General features: G+C 45.6%; 1 protein-coding gene across 1 annotated transcript in view; it reads right to left on the bottom strand.

Moving 5' to 3' along the window:
• Positions 1-24,087, bottom strand: part of LOC309400711 (TOX high mobility group box family member 4-like) — a 40,379-nt gene that overhangs the window by 6,559 nt on the left and 9,733 nt on the right. The window contains exons 2-5 of the mRNA XM_081969345.1: positions 21,985-22,053; positions 8,752-8,994; positions 5,209-5,472; positions 1,525-1,803 (exon numbers count right to left, since the gene is read on the bottom strand). Of these exons, the coding sequence (XP_081825471.1) occupies positions 1,525-1,803; positions 5,209-5,472; positions 8,752-8,994; positions 21,985-22,053 (855 nt within the window). The remainder of the gene's footprint in view (positions 1-1,524; positions 1,804-5,208; positions 5,473-8,751; positions 8,995-21,984; positions 22,054-24,087) is intronic.

Below are 24,087 nucleotides of genomic sequence, written 5' to 3'. Positions count from 1 at the left end.
CCTTCTTTAGGAGGAGGACTTCATGTGTTCCTCTCCCAAGAGTTTATATCACATACATGGATCTTTATAAGGAATCCCATAACACAGTGTTTGCCAACCTTCGTCGTTTTAGGACTTCAATTCCCAGAATTCTGCAGTGTTGGCTGGGGTATTCTGGGATTTGAAGTCTCCGCGTCTTAAAATGGCTAAGATTGGGAAACATTGCTCTAACTTCCAAGCCTCTGCTGCTCTTGAAGGACCAGCTTATTACTATAAAACTTCTCTACTCTATTTTTAGGGCAAAATCAAATGACTGCCTCTCAACTTCCTGGACCATCTTCTCTTCAGCCTTCTACTATTACTTTCCCATCTCTAACCAGAGATAATAGTATCCCTGACTCCTCCTATTTCCTGTTACTGGAACATCCTCCTTCCTGGATTCTAATACTCTTTCTGTTCATACTTATATGAAATGTTATGTACTTTCTGGAATGCTTAAGTAAGTCAGGTCTACATTATTTGTACCCAAAAGGGAGTGGATATGTCACCGTGAAAGTCCGAAATCTGGTGAATGTCGACATTCACCGGTGAATGTTGGTGAATGTCGACATTCACCGGTGAATGTCGACACATACCAATTTCGGTCTTTCACGGTGACATATATATAACGAGTCAGCGTAACGCTTTTCTTTTGCTTTTCGTTCTAACCGCGCAGGATCGCAGGTTTAAAAAAAAAAAGTCCGCGAATAGAAGACGCTTCAAAGGAAGCGAGGAGCCGAGGTATTAGGGTAAGGGGATTAGGGTAAGGGTGTCGAGACGATAAGGGTATTTTCGGACATACACCAAGCGACTATGTGAATGTCGACATTCACCGGTGAATGTCGACATTCACCAATTTCGGTCTTTCACGGATACACCAAGCGACTATGTGAATGTCGACATTCACCAGATTTCGGACTTTCACAGTAACAGATACATGCCTCAGCATGTTCGGGTAGTATTTTTTTTTCTTTAAAAAAGTTTAAATGTTTCAGCAGTACTGTAATCAGAAATTGACCTGGGACTGAACTCCCAATTTGCAAATTTCAGGGCATATTCCTACCTTAGTGTTCCTTCCTTTAACACCAAATAACTGATCTCATTGATGGGAGCATCACTGATGGTGGATGGATGGATTCGACCAGTAACTTTTGCTGCATAACGGTGATTTTTTTTGACTAGGGATAATGCCAAATGCCTGCTTGATTCTCATTCACAAGACCATTAATCGGTAAGGAAACTTGTAAAGGAGGAATCATGATCAGATCAGGAGATTTTCACAGCAAGCTTAGCCTTCCTCAACTTGATTCCTGCCAATTACCAACTTAATTGATATGTTTGGCTCCACTTTTCTGCAAAGTGTTTGGAGCTCAAAATGAGCGGGGTTTTCTCTTTGAGGGCTCCAGACCGAATCTTTGGGGTGCTGTCCTTGGTGCTGAAGTTTGGGGATGGGTATGCGTCCCCGCCCCGATAACCCCTCGGCGCAACAAACCCGTTGGGACGTACTTGCTTCTGTTCCTCTCCCAAGCTGTCCCACATCGAGGCGACAATCTTAGAGACCTCGCCGAAGGTAGCTTTGGGGTTCTGCCCTTTAATGGCCGCCTGGGTGTCCCGAAAGAAGAGGGCGTAGGCAGAGACAGGCTTCTGAGGCTCGTTTGGGTCCTTCTTTTTCTTCTGCTTCTTGGGCGCTTTCTGCTTCTTCCCGATGTCCAGCACGACCGCGGGGGCTACAACTGGCGGGGGCGCCACCGAAGCAGGTGGGGCTGGTTTGGCGACAGAAACTTGCTACGGGACAGAAATGAACACAGTAAGAAATGAAGTCCTAGACTGTATTAACAGAGGGATAGAAAGAAGATCACATGAAGTTTTAATATCACTATAATGCCTTGTTAAGGCCACACTTGGAATCCTGCATCCAGTTTTGGTCGCCACAATGTAAAAAAAGATGTTGAGACTCTGGAAAGAGTGCAGAGAAGAGCAACAAAGAAGATTAGGGAACTGGAGGATAAAACATATGAAGAAATGTTCCTGGAACTGGATATGGCTAGTTCAGTGATGGTTAACACTTTTGTCGTCACATGACGAAAGCGTGCACTTTCGGCACCCATAATGCAATGCGTGTGCGGCCCCCATGCACTCCGCTAGAATTGTATTTGCACAATACTGGAGATGTGAAGAGATCCCTTCTGACGAAAAGGTGATTAGGAAAATATTAGATATTAGATATAAAAGATAAGGAAGAATCTAAATATTACTTAGTATGGGACTTATGGTATAAATTGGCTAGAAGAAAAAGAGAGAAAAAGTAGGAAAGCAAAAAAGAAAAGAAGAAAGATCAACAAATCAAAAATAATTACAAAACCATAAAATGAATAAAAGATAGAAATATAAAATAGACTGTAGCAAATAAATAATAGGAAATGGATATAAGATGATTCAATGTACAGTGGGGCAAAAAAGTATTTAGTCAACTACTAATTGTGCAAGTTCTCCCACTTAAAAAGATGAGAGAGGCCTGTAATTGGCATCATAGGTAGACCTCAACTATATGAGACAAAATATATAAAAAAAGACCAAACAATCACATTGGCTGATTTGGAAAGAATTTATTTGTAAATTATGGTGGAAAATAAGTATTTGGTCACCTACAAACAAGCAAGATTTCTGGCTCTCACAGACCTGTACCTTCTTCTTTAGGAGGCTCCTCTGTCCTGCACTCATTACCTGTATCAATGGCAACTGTTTGAACTTGTTATCAGTATAAAAGACACCTGTCCACAACCTCAAACAGTCACACTCCAAACTCCACTATGGTGAAGACCAAAGAGCTGTCAAAGGACACCAGAAACAAAATTGTAGACCTGCACCAGGCTGGGAAGACTGAATCTGCAATAGGCAAGCAGCTTGGTGTGAACAAATCAACTGTGGGAGCAATAATTAGAAAATGGAAGACATACAAGACCACTGATAATCTCCCTCGATCTGGGGCTCCACGCAAGATCTCACCCCGTGGGGTCAAAATGATCCCAAGAACGGTGAGCAAAAATCCCAGGATCACACGGGGGGACCTAGTGAATGACCTGCAGAGAGCTGGGACCAATGTAACAAAGGCTTCCATCAGTAACACACTACGCCGCCAGGGACTCAGATCCTGCAGTGCCAGACGTGTCCCCCTGCTTAAGCCAGTCTATGTCCAGGCCCATCTGAAGTTTGCTAGAGAGCATTTGGATGATCCAGAAGAGGATTGGGAGAATGTCATATGATCAGATGAAACTAAAATAGAACTGTTTGGTAGAAACACAACTCGTCGTGTTTGGAGGAGAGAGAATGCTGAGTTGCATCCAAAGAACACCATACCTACTGTGAAGCATGGGAGTGGCAACATCATGCTTTGGGGCTGTTTCTCTGCAAAGGGACCAGGACGACTGATCCGTGTACAGGACAGAATGAATGGGGCCATGTATCATGAGATTTTGAGTGCAAACCTCCTTCCATCAGCAAGGGCATTGAAGATGAAACGTGGCTGGGTCTTTCAACATGACAATGATTCCAAACATACCGCCCGGGCAACGAAGGAGTGGCTTCGTAAGAAGCATTTCAAGGTCCTGGAGTGGCCTAGCCAGTCTCCAGATCTCAACCCCATAGAAAACCTTTGGAGGGAGTTGAAAGTCCGTGTTGCCCAGCGACAGCCCCAAAACATCACTGCTCTAGAGGAGATCTGCATGGAGGAATGGGCCAACATACCAGCAACAGTGTGTGCCAACCTTGTGAAGACTTACAGAAAACGTTTGACCTCTGTCATTGCCAACAAAGGATATATAACGAAATATTGAGATGAACTTTTAATATTGACCAAATACTTATTTTCCACCATAATTTACAAATAAATTATTTCCAAATCAGCCAATGTGCTAGTTTGGTTTTTTTTTTTACATTTTGTCTCTCATGGTTGAGGTCTACCTATGATGCCAATTACAGGTCTCTCTCATCTTTTTAAGTGGGAGAACTTGCACAATTGGTCGCTGACTAAATACTTTTTTGCCCCACTGTATATAAAGGTTGTTATATATAGAATGGAGAGAAAAGATATATGAAATAAAATATGTATGTGTGTGTATATGTTTGTGTGTGTGTTGTATTTGTGCTGATAAATAAATAAAGGGAGACTAGTATAGATCTATTTCAAGCTATTTACCTCTCATCAGCTAGCCATACCCCTACTGGGATTTGAACCTGGGCTGTATTACATATTAGGCAGATGTATTAGTCACTAAGCCACAGGCTCTCCTCCTTATCAGCTGAGCCAGGGAAATAGGTATGTATTTGTGTTACAACCCCTGGTATGCCCAAATACGGTTTTCTGCCTGGATGGTATTCTGAAATGAGCCGAAGGACAGAAAGGGGGAGTAGTGAGCTCCCTCCCATATTTGGGCATATGGTTAGTTAGTTAGTTAGTTAGTTATAGTTATGTAAAATTTACATGTACAGATAAAAGAAACACAACAGATATATAAAAGAAGTGCAATGTGTTGCAAGGATGTTGTTTGCATAAACAACATATTTTTTTAAAAAAGGAAAATATTAGAATGTGCAGAAATGAATAGACTAACATTAGCAATTAAGGGAAAGAACAATCTGATTATTATATCACATGGGAGGTGTTTTACCATTGGTTAGAGAATAAAAAGGGAAATTGGAAATACAAGAAGGCAAAAAGAAGAACAGAAAATATATCAAGATAGAGATAAGAATAAAATGACAATTTGTTAGTATGATGAGAATAACTATGTTTAATGCTATTGCTGTATTTTATTAGGAGATATGTGAGGAAGGAAATGAAGACCTTTACAATGTTTAACTGTTCAATATATTATAATCTAGGGAAGGATGTTACACAGAAAAATTTGTACCCGGGTGACACACTGCTTAAGGAAAAATGGAATGTTTATATTTTTTAAAATTGAAAAACAAATAAAAAACTTTAGTAAAAAAATATCTATAAACAGCAGCTGGGCTGTTTCAAAAACTGCACACAGTGGAGCATCACCTTTGCTAGAAAGGGCAATGATGATGTTACCTCGTTGGGTAAGGAAACATCTACTAGAAAACAGCCAAACTCAAAAAGCATTGAGGACACTCCTTGAATTCTCTCCCTTTCAACAGCCAGCCAGCCGGCCGGCCAACACTCACCCGCCTGATTTCTTCTGGCTCCTCCTCCTGCAGAGAATTGGAGGGTGAGGAGATGGGTGTAAGCCGCTCCTCGGGAGACTGGGCTGCCGGGGGCAGGATGGAACTTCCTCCCAGGCTGAGCCCCAGCTGAGAGCTCAGCTCTGATTGGTCGATGGTGGTCAGCTGCCCATGCCCCATGAGGCCAGTGCTGATGTCCGTCATAGGCACATCAATGGTGACAGGCGGATTGGCGCTGTACTGGGTTCCCATGGGGTGATCCAAATCCTAGAACAAGGGTGAAATCCATTTAGGATACAGATGTAGGGCAGGGCAGCTTCTGCCGTGAAGCCAGGGGCCACGTTAGCTTCCTGGTCAGCTGTTTCACACCTCTGTTCTGCAGACTCGATTGGCGGTCCCAAAGGTGCGTTTTTTCAAGAGGCAACTGGACTGAAGTTGAAAAAAGCACCTTTGGGACCGCGATGACCGAGAATCTCCATAGACATTGATTGGGGTTCCCTTCTCTCCACACCACCACCACCCCGCAACACAGCAGCAGGAGTCCCTGTACATGATCCGTTTACAGATAGTCCTCGACGTACGACCACAAAGGAGTCCTGTTGCTAAGCGAGACATTTGTTAAGCGAGTTTTGCCCCATTTTGCAACTTTTCTGGCTATGTTCGTTAAGCGAATCGCCGCAGTTGTTAAATTAGTAGCGCGCTCGTCGAGTGAATCTGGCTTGACCCTTGACTTGGCTGGTCAGAAGGTCGCAAAAGGGGATGACGTGACCCCGGGACGCTGCCACTGTCGTAAATACGAACCAGTCGTCAAGCATCCAAAAGCAAATCACACGATCGTGGGGATGCCGCAACGGTCGTTGTGCGTGAAAAAGGGGCATAAGTCACTTTTTTCGGTGCCGTTGTCACTTTGGTCGCTAAAGAAACTGCTGTAAGTGGAGGACAACCCCTATCCTGTTTGCGCCCTGACTTTCTAAGCACTTACAAAACCAGACTAAACGCAAACTTAAAATATAATGAACAGGGTTATCATGGGGGTACCTAGGTGCTCCCATGTTACACCCCTTTTAGGCGGCCTGCACTGGTTGCCGGTTGTTTTCCAGGTGCGATTCAAGGTACTAATTATGACCTTTAAAGCGCTCCATGGCTTAGGCTCAGGGTACCTGCGAGACCACCTACTGCCACCAGTAGCCTCCCACCGTCCAGTACGATCCCACAGAGTTGGCCTCCTCAGGGTGCCGTCGGCCAGACAGTGTCGGCTGGTGACCCCCAGGGGGAGAGCCTTCTCTGTGGGAGCGCCTTCCCTCTGGAATGAGCTGCCCCCGGAGCTTCGCATAATCCCTGACCTCCGGTCCTTCCGACGCGCCCTAAAAAGTTGGCTTTTCCAGCAAGCCAGCCTGGCCTGTTAATTTTATTTAATTTTTAAAATGTGAGTGTTATATAAATTGGATTTGTTTTTTGGACTGTTTCTAATTTCCTTTTAACTTTTGTACTATGTGTTTTTTAATGCTGTACGCCGCCCTGAGTCCTTGGGAGAAGGGCGGCATATAAATCTAATAAATCCAATCCAACAGCATATGCTCTGAAATCCTGGAACGATTCAAAGCCTGGGGAAAGAAATTTGGCTGTGTCGTTTCCTATGCAACAACAAAGTACCTTCTCCTCGCTGGCATGCCAGACAGATAAGCCACTGATGGTCAGGAGATGTGGGGGTATCTTGGGTCTCCCCATTCTTGACAGATTGGAAAAACAGGCAGGAAATGTCCAGCTCCCCTCCCTTAAGGAGGTCCATCTAGCATAGGAGTCCTCAACCCCAAAGCTGCAACCCACTACCGGAAAGAAAGTGCCTTCCACCCACAAATTCATACAGCTGTTTGAGAGTCACATCTACGGTCTGCATGGAGTGCCGAGAAGGATCATATCAGATTGAGGGAAGGGGGCGTCCAAAGTTCTGGAGGGAATTCCTTCAATCAATTGGTTCCTCCCAGGGCCTTAGCTCGGCTTTTCATCCGAGCACAAATGGCACAGCAGAACGAGCTAACGCAATGGGGGAACAATACTGGAGGTGCTACATCAAATATGAGCCACTGTGGTGCAGTGATTAGAGTGCAGGACTGCAGGTTATTTCTACTGACTGCCGGCTGACTACAATTGGGCAGTTCAAATCTGAACCAGGCTCAAGGTCGACTTAGTCTTCCATCCTTCTGAGCTGGGTAAAATGAGGACCCAGATTGTTGGGGGCAACAGGCTGACTCTGTAAACCGCTGAGAGGGCCGTAAAGCGGTATGTAAGTCTAAGTACTATTGTTACGTCAAACAGTAAACAGAACCGGGCTGTGGCTTGTTCGAACCCGGGCTTCAGAAAAAGTAGGCGAGCGCACACATGAAGCTTCCCTTGTGCGAGCAGACGGCGCTTTTACACAATTTACACGAATGGAGTTTCGCACAAGGGCAAAGGCCTCCACTCGTACGAAGGGAGGGCGCATGCACCGCTCACACAAATGGAGCTGTTTACACACGGGTGCACTTGCCACTCACATGCCTGCCACCACACCCCAGCAGGCTGCAAAGCTGTAATTGCTGGGGACTGCTGATCTAACAGGACCAAGCAGAAGAGCCTTTTCCATGGCGGCTCCTTCCCTGTGGAACATCATCCCTGCAGAGGTAAAACTGAACCCCATTCGATACTCTTTCTCAGGGCTGAGAAGACCTGATTCTTTCAATAGGCCTGGGGACCCCAGAGTAGGATGGAGGCTGTCAAATGGCTTGTTTGATTGCTGTTGCCAAGGGGATGAGTTTTTATAGTGTTTTTATTGTTTTTGTATTGGGCTTTTATCTTTGTAACCCCACCCAGAGTCTGCTGAGAGTGAATTGAGCAGCCATATAATTTCTCATAAATACAGGATTCCTGTTTGCCAGCCTCTTTCTCCGGCCATTTAGTGGGATGCATTAAGGACCAACTCCTGCTTGTGTCAAAGGCCATAACATAGCTCCCCAAAAGTGTGCCTTCACAACTACCACATTTTTCTGAATGTCCTCTCCGCCAAACTGGAGGGCTGATTTTTCATTGAGAAAGGATTGAAAAATTCCCCCCCTTAACTCTTAATGTAACCCTTTTTAGCAATAGTACTTATATACCGCTTCACAGGGTTTTTACAGCCCTCTCTACGTGGCTTACAGAGTCATCCTATTGCCCCCAACAATCTGGGTCCTGATTTTACCAACCATGGCAGGATGGAAGGCTGATTCAACCTTGAGCTGGCCAGCATTGAACTGGTGGCAATTGGCAGAGTCAGCCTGAAATACTGCATTTTAACCGCTGCTCTGTCACAGCTCCTTTTAACCCTCAATGTTCCTATTTAACTCTCGATTTTATTCACTGCTTTTATGTTTAATTAAACCTCTGATGCTGCTGAAAGACGGTGTCAATCAGCACTCAGAATAGCTTTCCTAAATGAATAAACCGCGATCAAATCAGCAACAGAAAACCATGCTTCCCCTTCTGCTTGTTCCACCTCTCCAAACCATGTTCCTATGATGTTTGGCTTACCATGGCTAGCCCACCACTCAGCAGCCCGCCCCCTTGCTCCATAAGGCCATGGCTAATGCCCACAGGTATGTCAAGGGCCTGAACCCCATATTGGGCCGAGAAGGTGGCATCGGGGGCAGTCACGGGGTCACCCAGGTCCTCAAAGTGCCCAACCACATCAGAAACAGCCAAGGAAGGGTCGGCGTCCAGGGCGATGGGTGGAATCTCAAACTCTTCGTCCCCCAGACTTGGCGTGTGGAAAGTCTGTGCAAGGCAAAAAAAGAAAAAAGAGAAGGAAGAAAGTTTAATTCAAGCCTGGTTAGGTTGCAAAGCTAGTTCAGACATGCCTACTGCGGTGAGTAAGTGTCCCCCAAAAAAAACTTGAGGAAAAACAGAGCTGATTCTTTCTAAATGAACATAAAAAAAAAACAAAATTAAAGTCAAGCCGTGTTCACTGGATTACTAATTATTGCACTTACTAGAAATTGAACAGACAACCCACCGTGAAAATCAGACAACCAATCAAAAGGGATGGCTTGAAGCCCATTGGCCCCGACCCACTGTACAATGTTACATTATATACCCTAATCCCACAAGCACCTGACTTTCGGGATTCTGCCTCATTGTCATACCGTGTTTCCCTGAAAATACAACTTACACTGAAAACAAGCCCTGGCCTGATTTTCACACCTGCGCCTAATAAGCCCTACCCCCCCAAATAAGCCCTAGTTAAGCCCTGCCCACCATCTGGTTGTATGAGGTAAGGCGATGTGCAGGCGTAAAAGTCAAACTAGGGTGGGAGTTGGTGGGGGTGGTTGGAGCAGCCCATGTGTCCCGCAGTCGCTTACCTTAGGACTGCCGCAACAAGGCCTCCCATGCCCAAACACCTGTCACGCCGCTGCCTGACTTCTGCACCTGCTAGCAGCCACTCGTGGCCAGACGCCATGTGGCACATCGAGCCGGTGTCCCCGCTCACACGACACCACATGGCGACGCCTTGTGCCGGTGCCCCCACTCGTACATGCAATCACAAAATGCATGACGCAATCCCCCGCTGCAAGTGGGGGAACCGGAACAAGCCACACAGCGTCCTTCTATGAGCGGCGGCACCAGTGCGACCGGCTACAGAAGTCGGGCAGTGCCACAGGAGAGGTGCCTTGAACAACCACAAGGAGAAAGGCAAGCTCCTTGGTAGGTCAGAAACAAGCTCTCCAGACCAATTGGGGGGTGAGGAGGGGGGGAGCATCTTTCAATGACCGCTCTGGAGCTGGGGCAACCGGACCAAGTTCGGCTTTTAAAAATGGTGAACTCAGCTGGCCAGCGCGTGCTTGCGCGCTGGCCAGCTGACAGGGCAGCGCCTCGCATGCCCTGACAAATGGCTCCACGTGCCACCTGTGGTACGCATGCCATAGGTTCGCCATCACTGGTTTAGGTGTTAAGAAAAAATTAAGTTTAAGATGGAAATATGGGAAGAAAATCATATGGCTGAAATTAGGAATAGTACCGTATTTTTGGACTATAATATGCACCGGAGTATAAGACGCACCAAGATTTTGAAGAGGCAAATTACAAAAAAGTTTTTGCATTCTGCAGACTTCACCTGCGAAAACAGGTCCTTTCCCCCCCCAAAAAAAGGCATGAATAGCCTTTAGGAGGCTTATAGAGCTCCTAGGGGGTACCCCCCCCAAAAAAATGATCAAGAAACAGCCCGTTTTTTTGTAAAAACAGGGCCTTTTTGTCAAAAAAAGGACATCCATAGCCCTTAGCCTTAAACGGCTCGTTTTTCGCTCATTTCTGCCCTCTCCAGTCCCCAGGAGCACTCTGCAAACCTCCTAAAGGCTCTGCACGACCATTTTGGTGAAGGGGACGGGGCTTCGGGAGGTGAAAATGCTGTATTCAGTGTATAAGATGCACCTAGATTTTCAGCCTCTTTTTTTGAGGGAAAAGGGGTGCAACTTATACTCCGGAAAATACGGTATTATGATGTAAAATGAATTATGTATATGAGAGAATGTAAAAGGGGAAAAACCCGGACAACGCTTTGTTTACAAAAATAATGTAATATTTGTAACAAAAAAAAAAAAAAACTTTATTTGCAAAAAGAAGAAGTCGGGCAGCGGCACGACAGGTGTCGGGGTGTGGGATGCGTGGCTACGGTGGTCCTATGGTAAGTGGGCATGACGTCCTCTGAAAATAAGGCCTAGTGCTTATTTTGGAGCCAAAAAGAAAATAAGTCCGGGTCTTATTTTAAGGGAAACATGGTAGCAACTGGGGCAGTTTCCCCTTCCTTCTACGTCAATATTTTAAGATTCTTACAATACAATACAATATAATAGTAGAGTTGGAAGGGACATTGGAGGTCTTCTAGTCCAACCCCCTGCCTAGGCAGGAAACCCTATACCATTCAGACAAATGGCTATCCAACATCTTCTTAAAGACTTCCAGTGTTGGGGCATTCACAACTTCTGGAGGCAATTTCTGTTCCACTGATTAATTGTTCTAACTGTCAGGAAGTTTCTCCTCAGTTCTAAGTTGCTTCTCTCCTTGATTAGTTTCCACCCATTGCTTCTTGTTCTACCTTCAGGTGCCTTGGAGAATAGTTTGACTCCCTCTTCTTTGTGGCAACCCCTGAGATATTGGAACACTGCTATCAAAAGTGAAAAAAAAGGTTCCTACGATCAACAGCCGATTGTCACAGAACTTTAAAAATAACTTTTTAAAGCATTTTTACTACCTATTCGCACGAACCGGTAGTAAAAAAAAGTGCTTTAAAAAGCGGGGGGTGGGGGGGAGAAAGCTTCCGATGATCGCGAAGATCAGCTGTGAGCCGTGCGATCGTCAGAACCTCCCCCCCCCCCCACTTTTAAAGCATTTTTTTCCCTTGCCGGTTCAGGGGAATAAGTAGGGGGGAAAATGCTTTAAAAAGTGAAAAAAAGTTGGCCATGCCCACCCAGTCACATGACCCGCCCCCACCAAGCCACGCCCACAGAACCGGTGCTCCCAAAAATGGTAGATTTCACCACTGCCTCCCTCCTTCTCATTATAATCTCCTCCCTCCCTTTTTTTTCCTTCCTTCTTCGTTCTTTCTTCTTCCTTCTCCTTCTTTTTCCTTCCTTGCTCTTTCCCATCTTTCCTTCTTTTTTGCCTTTCCCCTTCTCCTTTCCTGTCTCGTCTTGAATGCTCAAATGCCAAAGGGGAAACATTTCTCGTTTTGTTTTTAGTTCGGCCTCCTGCCATCGAAAATGGAGCGAGGGGGGGTGAGGCGCAGCCCTCCTGAGCTTCGTTTTCGCTGGCAGAGGCACCATGAGCTGGTCCTTTACTGTTTCCAGAGTGGCCCTGGATCAAAGCAACCCATGGGCCAGATCCGGCCCCTGGGCCTTGAGTTTGACACCTCTGGTCTATATAATGCCAGACAAACAGCAGTCCAGTTTCTTCTTGAAAGCTTTCAGTGATGGGACCCTCACATCTTCTAGAGGCAAGCAGATCCACTGGTTAATTGTTCTAAGTGTCAGGAAGTTTCTCCTTAGTTCTAAGTTGCTTCTCTCCTTGATTAGTTTCCACCCATTGCTTCTTGTCCTACCCTCAGGTGCCTTGGAGAATAGTTTGACTCCCTCTTCTTTGTGGCAGCCTCTGAGATATTGGAAGACTGCTATCATGTCTTCCCTAGTACTTCTTTTCGTTAAACTAGACATACCTAATTCCTGCAACCATTCTTTGTACGTTAAACTAGACATACCTAATTCCTGCAACCGTTCTTTGTACGTTAGTCTAAAAACCTCACACAGTTGATTAGATTTTCTAGGCATTCTATACAGTGCTAGTTTTTCCCCTGTTGCCAGGAACATCTATATTGTAGCATAATCGTCATTTGCAAAATTTCCAGCATTTGCTATTCTCTATTAGACCTGGTGTCTTTTTTGGTGGCAAAAAACATGTAAGACTGGATCTTATTTTCAGGGGGAGAAAAACAGTAGTACATCTAGTTTAAAGAAGAGAAGGACTAGAGGTGTCTAGTTTAATGAACTATTATGTCGAATGTAAAAAAGGAAAGGACTAGCGGTGACATGATAGCAGCCTTCCAAAAGAGGGAGGACGAGAAGAAATGGATGGAAACGAATCAAAATTAAGGAGAAAGTTCCTGACGGTGAGAATAATTAATCAGTGGAACAGTTCTACTTTAGAAGTTGTGGGCGCCCCCATTTCTGGAGGTTTTTAAGAAGAATTTGGACAACCATATTTGTCTGAATTGCTGTAGGGTTTCCTGCCTGAGCAGGGGGTTGGGCTAGAGGACCTCCAAGGTCCCTTCCAACTCTGCGATTCTGTTCTGTTCTATGTAATTACTTTATACCATGACTACATTTAATCAGAGCAAGCATTCCTGAAGGTTTTGCTGAGCAAGCTGTTTTCATTAACCCTTATGTTATAGCAACGGATTGTAAAATGTCTGCGAAGCTAAAATAAGAATTCCTTAGCAAGATGCTAAACTTTTAGGGGGTCTTTTGACCACTCCTTCCATTGGGAAGAAGCAGGTTTCCCCTGGCTCTTAAAACCCAGGGAAGGTTCCCCAAAGCGAGGGGCTGGATGCTATTGTAAAGAAACCAAATAAATTATATAAATTATAGGGACTGGACGCTAAAACACATGAAGAAAGGTTGCAGGAACTGGGCATGTCTAGTTTATTGAAAAGAAGGACTAGGGGAGACAGGATAGCAGTCTTCCAATATCTCAGGGGCTGCCACAAAGAAGAGGGTGTCAACCTATTCTCCAAAGCACTTGAGCAATGGGTGGAAACTAATCAAGGAGAGAAGCAACTTAGAACTAAGGCAAAATTTCCTGACAGTGAGAACAATTAATCAGTAGAACAGAAGTTGCCTCCAGAAGTTGTGAATGCTCCAACACTGGAAGTTTTTAAGAAGTTGGATAAAAATTTGTCTGAAGTGGTGTAGGGTTTCCTGCTTTGGCAGGGGGTTGGACTAGAAGACCTCCAAGGTCCCTTCTAACTCTGTTATTCTATTCTATATTTATTTGGTTTCTTTACAATACCCACCAAATTTTCAACCTTAAACTGTCTACTGTGGGCCTCACCCCATTCCTAAGAGGTCCGTAAAGGGGGCGCGCATAAGTGCACCAGCTGCCTACCGTCTCTATCCTACTGTCCCCATTTATTCGTACTCATTTCCTTTGTTCATGCCCATGTTTATACTTATACCTGTTAACTTGTACATGTTTGACAAACTAAATAAATAAATAGATCAATAAATGTCTGCCTGTAATTTGCCACTAAGAAGAGAGTTTATAAAGTCAACATCAACAAGCCAATTCAAACATCTCAACATTATATTCCAAGTTTCTGGGGTGAGTTTGGTTCCGTTCGTCTTTTTATCAAGGACCGTTGAAACTTTTCTAGCCCTATTTATAACGCAGCATCTGCAAGAAACCTCCCGGCAAGCTGACTTCCTTTTTAAGTCGTCGTGGTGAGCAAAGATAAGGAAACCAAACTGAATTAAATCTATCGAGTAAATAACTTTACACGGACGTCCGAATGAATGAAATTCAAGGGGGAAAATTAAAATACAAAATTTTTTAAAAAGCCCTGAGAGAAGAGCATATAAGCAAATTTACCAGACTTGAGCTCAAGTTAGGTGGTCTATTTAAAATCCCGGAGAAGCAGAAGCAATAAGACGCTGCGGTGAGAAGATGGACTTGAGTGCAGCGCTAAGGAAAATGATTTCTGGTTCTTAACACAGGAAAAGAGAAAAAAAAAGTTCCATTTCCTCTTAAAAGAGTCCAGGCTGCTGCCGGGCGTTTCGTAAAACCCTGCTTGTTCATTGGTGCTTGCATATTCCTGTCTTGGCTTCCCTCTTCTCCGGATTGGTTCCTGTTTGCGGTGGCGAGGCCTTCATTTCGGGATTGGCTCGGGCTCAACGGGCAACTGCCACTCTTCTTATGCAAATCTGACATACTCCTACCGGAATCCGTCTCCCCCCGTTGGACTTGCGCGGCCATTGTTTTGACAGGCCATGGCGCTGGGCCCTCCTACAGATCTAGATGCTTCCTTGGGTCTGCATCGTTTAGCGACTGTTCCAAGTTACGACGGCGCTGGAGGAAAGTGACTTAGTACTGCCTTTCGTTGCCGCGTTCCCCACAGTCATGGGATCAAGATTCAGACGCTGGCCACAGGACTCTTATTTATGACGGATGCAACATCCCGGGGGGGAGGGGATCGATCACGTGATCCCCTTTTGCGACTTTCTAATGAGCAACGTCAATGGAGAAGCCAGATTCACTTAACAGCCGTGTTACTAACTGAACTGCGGTGGTTCGCTTAACAGCTGTGGCAAGGAAGGTCATAAAACGGGGACAGGCTCATTTAAATTTTGGGTTCAATTGTGGTCGTAAGTCAAGGACCACCTGTTATCTTTACCCATTTACCTAGAATTGATATTCTATGTTTTCACCAATCTCTACTCTCTTTACTTATTAGCCATGTGCTATATTTTAGCCTCTTGATGCGGGTGAAGAAGGAGAGTGCAACAGTTGGCTTGAAACTCAACATTAAGAAAACTAAGATCATGGCACCCGGCGCTCTCAATTCCTGGCAAATAGAGGGGAGGAAATGGGAGGTCATGACATATTTTATTTTCCTGGGCTCCAAGATCGCTGCAGGTGGAGACTGCAGCCAAGAAACGAAAAGACGCTTGCTCCTGGGGAGGAAAGCTATGGCAAACCTAGACCGCATACTAAAAAGCAGAGACATCACCCTGCCAACAAAAGTGTTGTGAGAAAATAACCTTAGCTCTCTTCCTACACCTGTACTCTTCGATTCCATACCTGGCCTATGTTCCTATTGAGATACCTGGTAAGAGAGTGCTTGCTTTAAAACTTGCAAACTAACGAAATATTTGTAATCCGTATTGTGACTTGCAATTGAAATATAGTCAGTTTTGGAGATATTTTGAACACGAAACATCTGGAGCATTAAGAAATAAGGAACCGAAAGTTGCAGATGGTAGCAGTTTTCAGATGAGCGCATTGAAATGTGCCAACTACAGGATGGCACTGTGAAATGAGGAAGTTACCCTGGTAATATTTCAGGGGAACAGGAGACATGTTAAATGAAGGTATAAAAGTGAAGATTAAATTTCGTATCGGGACCAATGATGGTAGCTGCTTCTTGCTGGACCTAGCTATTATCTTATTGCAATAAGTTGTTGATGTAAGTATTGTCTTACTGCAGTACTGATGCATAATGTTGGCTTTTCGTGTTCTCAATTGCTCATGAAATGAACTCTTGATTCAAAGCAGAATGTTGGCTGCATGCTTGCATTTTCTATTTTATTTGTCTCGTTTTACGGCAGTGCGTCTGGTCAAGGCGATGGCTTTCCCAGTTGCAACGTTGGGCTGTGAAAGTTGGACCATAAGAAAGGCTGAGCGCCAAAGAATTGAGGCCTTTGAAGTCTCTGGTGCTGGAGAAGACTCCTGCGAGTCCCTTGGACTGCAAGGCGATGAAATCGGTCAGTCCTAGAGGAGATCAACCCTGCTCTTTAGAGGGCTGGTGTCAGGCCTGTCGTTATGTTCTTTTTAGGATCTTTGGCCTGCCACACTTTCTTATAATTTTCTATGCTGTTTCATTAGTGTAGTAGTTGGGAGGGGGGAATAGAAAGGAGTAGGATTGTGGAATGTATGTTGACATTCTTTTATAGAAGCCAAGGTCATCTTTTGTCTCCACACCTCGACACCTGGCCGGAAGAAGATGGGTGTACATGCCAGCGTGGAAGATGATGATTGGAACATGTGATGGATTTGTGGGTGTGGGGATAGATCATGAACTTTCAACTGGGTGAACCCACAGGATGTAATTCAGAGTTGGAATTTTCCATAGCCGTGCTAAATTGCCTGTAGAATAAATTGGACCTTTAAGGATGTTTTGCCTTGGACAATGATTTATTTCTGCATGGTATTTAGAACCCTAACATTATTCCAACTCCTAACAGCTGGATCCTGAAGGTGAGACTCAAATACTTTGGCCACCTAATGAGAAGGAAGGACTCCCTGGAGAAGAGCCTGATACTGGGAAAGACTGAGGGCAAAAGAAGAAGGGGACAGAGAATGAGATGGCTGGATGGAGTCATTAAAGCAGTCGGCGTGATCTTAACGTATTTTTCATAGTATTCCCTCAAAAAAGAGGCTGAAAATCTGGGTGCGTCTTATACACTGAATACTCATTTTTTGCCTCCCGAAACCCCGCTTTTTCACAAAAAGGGCAGTGCAGAGCCTTTAGGAGCCTTGCCGTGTGCTCCTGGGGGCTGGGGAGGGCAGAAATGAGCAGAAAATGGGCCGTTTTTTGCTCAATTTTGCCCTCCCCCAGCCCCCAGGAGCCCTCTATAAGCCTCCTAAAGGCTATGCATGCCCTTTTTTTTTTGGACAAAAAAACAGGCCATTTTGGGGAGCGCAAAAACTATTTTTTTTAAAATTTGCCTCTTCAAAACCTTGGTGCGTCTTATTATACTCCGAAAAATATGGTAAATGGACTCCGGAGTATGGTAGAGGACAGGAAGGCCTGGAGGAACATTGTCCATGGGGTCCCGATGGGTCGGACACGACTTCGCGACTAACAACAAATATTAGCAAAATAGGTAGAATGCTAACATTTGAGCGAATATCATAACAAGTCCACCAAGATGTATGTAAAATTTCCCCAGGGTTCCAACGTTCTTTAGAACAATTCAACATTCTTTCAAAATGTTTCTCTTGACTCGCCTACAACCAGACTATCGATAAAAACAGTCATTCTATTCTTATCCATCTACCCAGAGTCGCTCACTTGCTAGGGACACCGGAGTAGTACTACTGGTTCCTGTAGTCCGCAGTTATAAACTTTTCCATTTCCCCCAACTATCCTGTCAGAGCTGAAGAAGCTTCTTGGCTGAGAAGTGAAACATCTTCAAAGGACAAAAAAACAAGAAAGTCCAGTTGCCTCCTGAAAAAGCACCTGCTGTGGCCTGCCAGCGGCCAGTGGAGCAGATTCGGACAGTGAGGAGATTGGGGAGGAAGATGGGCCAGTCCTGGAGTCTGGGGAAGGCTCTGATGAGGGCTCTGTGTCGGAGACAGAGAGGGGGCCAGAGCCGTATGCCAGTTATCAGCTGCCTTCAGAATCAGACATCACTGAGGCAGAGGAACAGCTGGAGCCTGTTCCCAGTGTGCACATGAGCAGAGTTGCCAGATGAAGAGAACAGCTAAAGAGCAGGGGTCGATTTGGGAGTAAGGCCACAGTTGGACGATGAATGGCGCCTCCCAGAGGAAAGAAAGGGGGAATGGAGTTTGCAGAAGACAATTAATTCGCTTCATTGGTTCGTGACTCTCCGAGACTCCTTGCCAAGTTTTGCAGATACCGGCCTGGCAGCTCTCCAAGCCAGAGAAGGTCTGTGACCGTAAATCCTCCCTTGAAAGACTTTGCTGGATGTGAATGAGAAGAATTCACAGTCAATTAATTAAAAGGGGGTTTTGTCAGGACCCGGACTTTGCTTCATGCTCTTGGGAAGCCTCGGTCAGAATAGCCAAGGGGACAACCATGACCTGGATGACGGAGAATCTCTACATATTATGATGTACTATTGTTGTCCTACAGGAGGCTTGAGACGTCTCTCAAAGAGAAGTCCCCTTTGTTGTGCAACTCGTCTGAAATGTTGGTTGAAGCATAGCTGGGAGCTGAATGACAGATGCTCTTCGACTTATGAAAAGCAGGTCCAGAATTTCTGTGGCTAAGCATAGCGATGAAGTGAGATTTTGCAGCCTTTTTGGGGGGGATGGGGGGAAGGTTGGTATGTGAACCATTGTGGCAATTAAATGAATCATGTGGACGTTAAGCAAATCCAGCATCTCCCCGCTCCCCCAATTGCTGTTGCTTGTTGGAAGCCAGCTAGGAACATTTCAAAGAATGATTAGGGGATCCCAGGATGCTACACCACGTTATAAATTACATGTGGATTACCAAGTGCCCAAATTCTGATCCTCTGATCTGGGGAAGGTGTTTTTTTCAAAAGGCAACTGCACTTTGGTTCTTGTTTTTTCTCAAAGATGTTTCGCTTCTCATCCAAGAAGCATCCTCAGGTTCTGACGAAATGCAGAGGAATTAAAGGATTTCAATCCCTGGAAAAATCTCCATGGCAAGGACTTGGGGAGCACTGGATCGAATGATCTTCTAATGCAGGGGTCTCGAACCTTGGCAGCTTTTAAGGCTTGGGAACTTCAAACTCCCAGAATTCCTCCGCCAGCTTCGCTTAAAGTTGCCAAGGTTGGACACCCCTGTTCTAATGTGCGTTGTAACACCATTCTTGGTGTTACTAATGTGCGTTGTAACACCGTTCTTGGAAATTGGTCAGAGAGAGGGAATCCATCGTATGAACCACGGTGGCTAGAGCGCAGTACTGCAGGCTACTTCTGCGGACTGCCTGCTGCCTGCAATTTGGCAGTTCATATCTCATCAGGGTAAGGTTGACTCAGCCTTCCATCCTTCCGAGGTGGGTAAAATGAGGACCCAGATTGTTGGGGGCCATAGGCTGACTCTGTCAAACCACTTAGAGAGGACTGTTAAAGCATTGTGAAGCGGTATATAAGTGTACGTGCCATTGCTATCCACAGTACCGCCACGGCTTCTCATCTGCTCCTCCATCCTGCCAGGGTCTTTCAGCTTGGAATTTATTTATTTATTGGGGAAAATTTGGTAGTTTTTAACTCTATGGAAATGTCTTTCCCCCAGGCTCCTCTGTGGTGAGTTTATGTTTTATTGGGTCAAGGAAAAAAAAAACACACACACCCTCCTTCCCCTTGTATCAGGAAAGTGTGGTTTTCTAGATTTAGGCCTAGCACCCTCGCCAAAAAAGGGAAGGGAGGTTTTCTGAGTTTTGAATGAAAATACCGTATTTTTCAGAGTATAAGACGCTCCTAACTTTTGGGGAGGAAAACAAGAAAAAAAATCTGTCTCTGTCTCCCAGCAATTTGCCTCCTTGCAGCAAACAGCCTGTTGCAGTTTCAGCTTCAGCACAGCCTGATTAGCACAAGCAGCTGATTGTTGATTGGATCGGCCTCCCAATAATCAGCTGTTTCAGGCTGCAGGGATTGCCACTGCCTATTGCCGCCTCCGCCCATCCCATTTTCGGCCTCCACATCCCGTTTTTAGCCTCCACACGTCCCAATTTTGGCCTCCACGTGCCACGTTTTCCGGATTGGAATGGGTGGACAATGGGGCACGTGGAGGCCGAAAACAGGGTGCACAGAGACCAAACATGGGATGCGAAGGCCAAAAATGGGACACACGGAGATGGCAGTGACAATCCCTGCAGGCTGAAACAGCTGATGATCAGGACAATCCAACCGACAATCAGCTGCTTGTGCTCATCAGGCTGTGCTGAAGCTGAAACAGGCTGTTTGCTGCAAGGAAGCACATTGCTGGGAGGCAGAGGGCAAAGGGTGGGGGATGGTGAGTGGGCGGAGCTACATTCGGTGTATAAGACACACCCAAATTTTCACCCTCTTTTAAGGTGGGGGAAGTGTGTCTTATACTCTGAAAAATAGGTATGTGCAGATGAGATTATGATGGGCACGGTAAAATAATCCGAGGAGCACTTGATTTCCTAAACTGGGCAGAAGCAGCAATCACATTCAGTGTCTTTGGGACTTTTTGTGGATTGGTAAAATGACCGTTCAAATTTTTTAAAACACATCTATTTGGGGGAAGGGATCGAGCGGAACGGTCTTCCCGGTGGCAAGTTACATTCATAAAAACATACAGCTGAAACTCGTCCGTTTGAAAAGTGCTGGCTTTGAACGTCTAGCCTTACAAAACAGTTAGCTTAAATCAGCAGCCTTCGGCATCAGGGTGGATTTGATTTAAATCGAGCCAATTGAAATCGAGTCGATTGAAGTCATCATCTTTAAAAGAACAACTGTCATCTCTGTCCCGCAACGGCTCCTCCTCTGACCCACTGTTGAGCCACCGACAGTCCCATTCCCTTTAATGCAGTGGTTCTCAACCTGTGGGTCGGGACCCCTTTGGGGGTCGAATGACCCTTTCACAGGGGTCGCCTAAGACCATCGGAAAGCACATATCTTCGATGGTCTTAGGAACCGAGAGACCAATTTTATGGTTGGGGGGTCACCACAACATGAGGAACTGTATTAAAGGGTCGCGGAATTGGGAAGGTTGAAAACCACTGGGACAGCTGGTGAGACGGTTGTGACACAACAAGGTGAGGGACGTGGCGGGCAGGTGACTGGATGCCTGCTAAAAAGCGCTGCCATGATGGATTTGAAATGACAGGCGCTCTTTAATATTATATTTATAAGCTGCTTAGAAGGTTTCACTTTCATTTTCACTGCTTGCCCTTCCTCCTCACGCTTAGAGCCTGGTGGCACAGGTGCATTTCTCTTCAAACCATCCTACAGTTTGTAGTGTACGCAGATTTGCAAAACAATGGGATAAAGGAGTATTCCTGAACTTTGTTTTATGATGTATGATCTCGCGGTTACTGTGAAATTGTGTGAATGTATGAAGGCAGTGGATGTTATCTCAGCTTTGCCGAGCTTGAGTTTCCCCAAAAGGTAAATATTGCAGCATATACAGCCTCATGCTACCTTTAACTGAGCTCCATTTCATGCTGAATAAACTCAATGATTAATCTTAATCTTAAATAGAAAACTCCCCCGTTTCCCCGTATATAAGACCTCCCCAGATAATAAGCCTAATTGGGGCTTTTGAGCGCATGTGTTAACGCAAGCTCTCCCCGAAAATATTGCAACGCAGCAGCAGCGTGGAATTGACCACGTTCGCCGTCTCCTGCACCTCAAAAATAATAAGACCTCCCCGAAAATAAAGCCGAGTGCTTATTTCGGGGATCAAAAGAAAATAAGACCCTGCCTTATTTTTGGAGAAACACGGCAATCTGTAGATAGATTATTTTTTTTTACTCCAAAAGCATTTCATGAAAATAAATCTGATACAAATTTTTTAAAAATCCGATTTAAATTTTTAAAAATCCAATTTAAATTTTTAAAAATCCAATTTAAATTTTTAAAAAAATCAGATTTTTTTTTAAAAAAACATTGATTTTTATCCACCCTGTTCGGCATGCAAATCATTTTGCGGCAGCCTAAGCGACGAATAGTCCCTTTGCCTCCAAACCCAATCATGCAGCACAGGTGCCCCCATTGTCCCCCCCCCCACTATCCGTGCAAGCAGCCCCATTGCCATCTCACCTCAGCCCCCGACAGGAAAGGGTGGGTCGTCCCCGTGATAGCCAGGTAATTCTCATTTCCCCCGGGGAACTTAGGAGAGAAAGGAAAACAGCGTCAATCAGTTTCTCTTTTTATCTTCAACCAGCAACACAGCGGAAGCGGCCGGGATAAATTCACAATATTTGCATAGCTAGAAGTTTAGGATGCCTTTTGCAGTTGTAGAGCTGTTCTCCCAAACCCATCCATCTCTCCCCCCCCCCCCCGCCATGCCGGAATATCAATTCTAGGTAAAGATAACAGGTGGTCCTTGACTTATGACCACAATTGAGCCCAAAATTGAAATGAGCCTGTCCCCGTTTTATCACCTCGCTTGCCACAGTTGTTAAGCGAACCGCCGCAGTTCAGCGTTGTTAAGTGAACCTGGCTTCCCCATGGACGTCGCTCGTCAGAAAGTCGCAAAAGGGGATCACGTGATTTCCCCCGCCGCCACCCCCGGATGCTGCAACCGTCATAAATAAGAATCCTGTGGCCAGCGCCTGAACGTTTATCCCGTAACCCTGGGGAACGCGGCAACGGAAGGCAGCACTAAAAAACGCAGGGTTTTTTTTTTTTGGTGGCCACTTTACAAAAGTGTAAATTGGTACACTAAGACAAGGGGGGTTCCACCACGTTTAAGACTTGCGGACTTCAACTCCCAAAATTTCTCAGGTAGCAGTGCTGGGCTGAGGAATTCTGGGAGTTGAAGTCCAGTCCACCCCCCACCCCTCAAAGTCTTAACGTTGCCAAATTTGGAGACCCTTGCACTAAAAGAGACAAAGCCAACCACCGGATATTAGGTTGAGCCACCCTGTGGCTTGTTTGATTTTGGCGCAACGCAAGAACTCGCTGCATTGGTCTAGAAGTCTGGTTTAGCATGACAGACCAGCCTACCCAACTCTGACCTATTCAACAAACCAGGTTTAACGATATGAGGTAGAAAACAGCCAGGGACTGACATAGGAGCATAAAAGAACTTCTTTTAATGACCCCCATAATCCCTTGCGGGGTGAAGTCTGGGCAGCTCAATGGAGCTGAGTGTTTACTGGCCGGATGCCTTTCATGTTGCCAGTGCGGAGTTTTGTTCAGCAGGTATATTCTCATTGTGCCGAGACAAGAGAAATATCTGCCTAGAAACGAACTCACAGACTCCAGATTGGGAGGCAGGAGCTTCCCCTCTACGCCACCACACCACTCAGGAGCATGGACAATTGAACGTGAAACAAATAGTCTGAAGGTTGAATCATGGCAGGTAAAGGTTCCCCTCGCATATATGTGCTAGTCATTCCTGACTCTAGGGGGCGGTGCTCATCTCCGTTTCAAAGCTGAGGGGCCAGCGTGGTCCGAAGACATTTCCGTGGTCATGTGGACAGCATGACTAAATGCAGAAGGCGCGTGGAACGCTGTTACCGTCCCACCAAAGGTGGTCCCTATTTTTCTACCTGCATTTTTTACGTGCTTTCGAACTGCTAGGTTGGCAGAAGCTGGGACAAGTCACGGGAGCTCACTCCGTTATGTGGTGCTAGGGATTCGAACCGCTGAACGGCCCACCTTTGTGATCGACCAGCTCAGCGTCTTAGCCACTGAGCCACTGCGTCCCACATTAGACATACTAGTTCGAACTGCTAGGTTGGCAGAAGCTGGGATAGGTAATGGGAACTCACTCCGTTACGCGGCGCTAGGGATTCGAACCGCCAAAGTGCCGATCTTTCTGATCGACCAGCTCAGCGTCTTAGTCACTGAGCCGCTGCGTGACACTGAATCATGGCAACTGGACCCAAACTGATCCAGCTGCCAGGATTCCACCTTCAGACACCTCTGAAGGTTGTCTGGAGGACGACTGAGAATCTTCGTCGGAGATGATACTCCTTGGTTTAAGTTGCCGTCTTTGAACCGTTTGGAAAGTGCGAGTCATGAAAGACCACAGAGCAGAGTTAATACAGATTCTCTACTCACAGTCTGGCTGGGTCAGCTTTACCTACAAATGCTGTCCAGAAGGGCTTTCTCTTATCACAAGCCTCAGTGGAACGCGGCAATGTTGGAAAGTTTGACTTGGCCAGGAAGGACTTTATAATGCATGGACATTTT

Source organism: Natrix helvetica (assembly GCF_964273705.1).
Source record: "Natrix helvetica genome assembly, chromosome: W".
NCBI classification, from domain to species: Eukaryota; Metazoa; Chordata; class Lepidosauria; order Squamata; family Natricidae; genus Natrix; species Natrix helvetica.
Note: the sequence above shows the minus strand (reverse complement) of the source record. Positions and strands in the feature narration are given on the sequence as shown.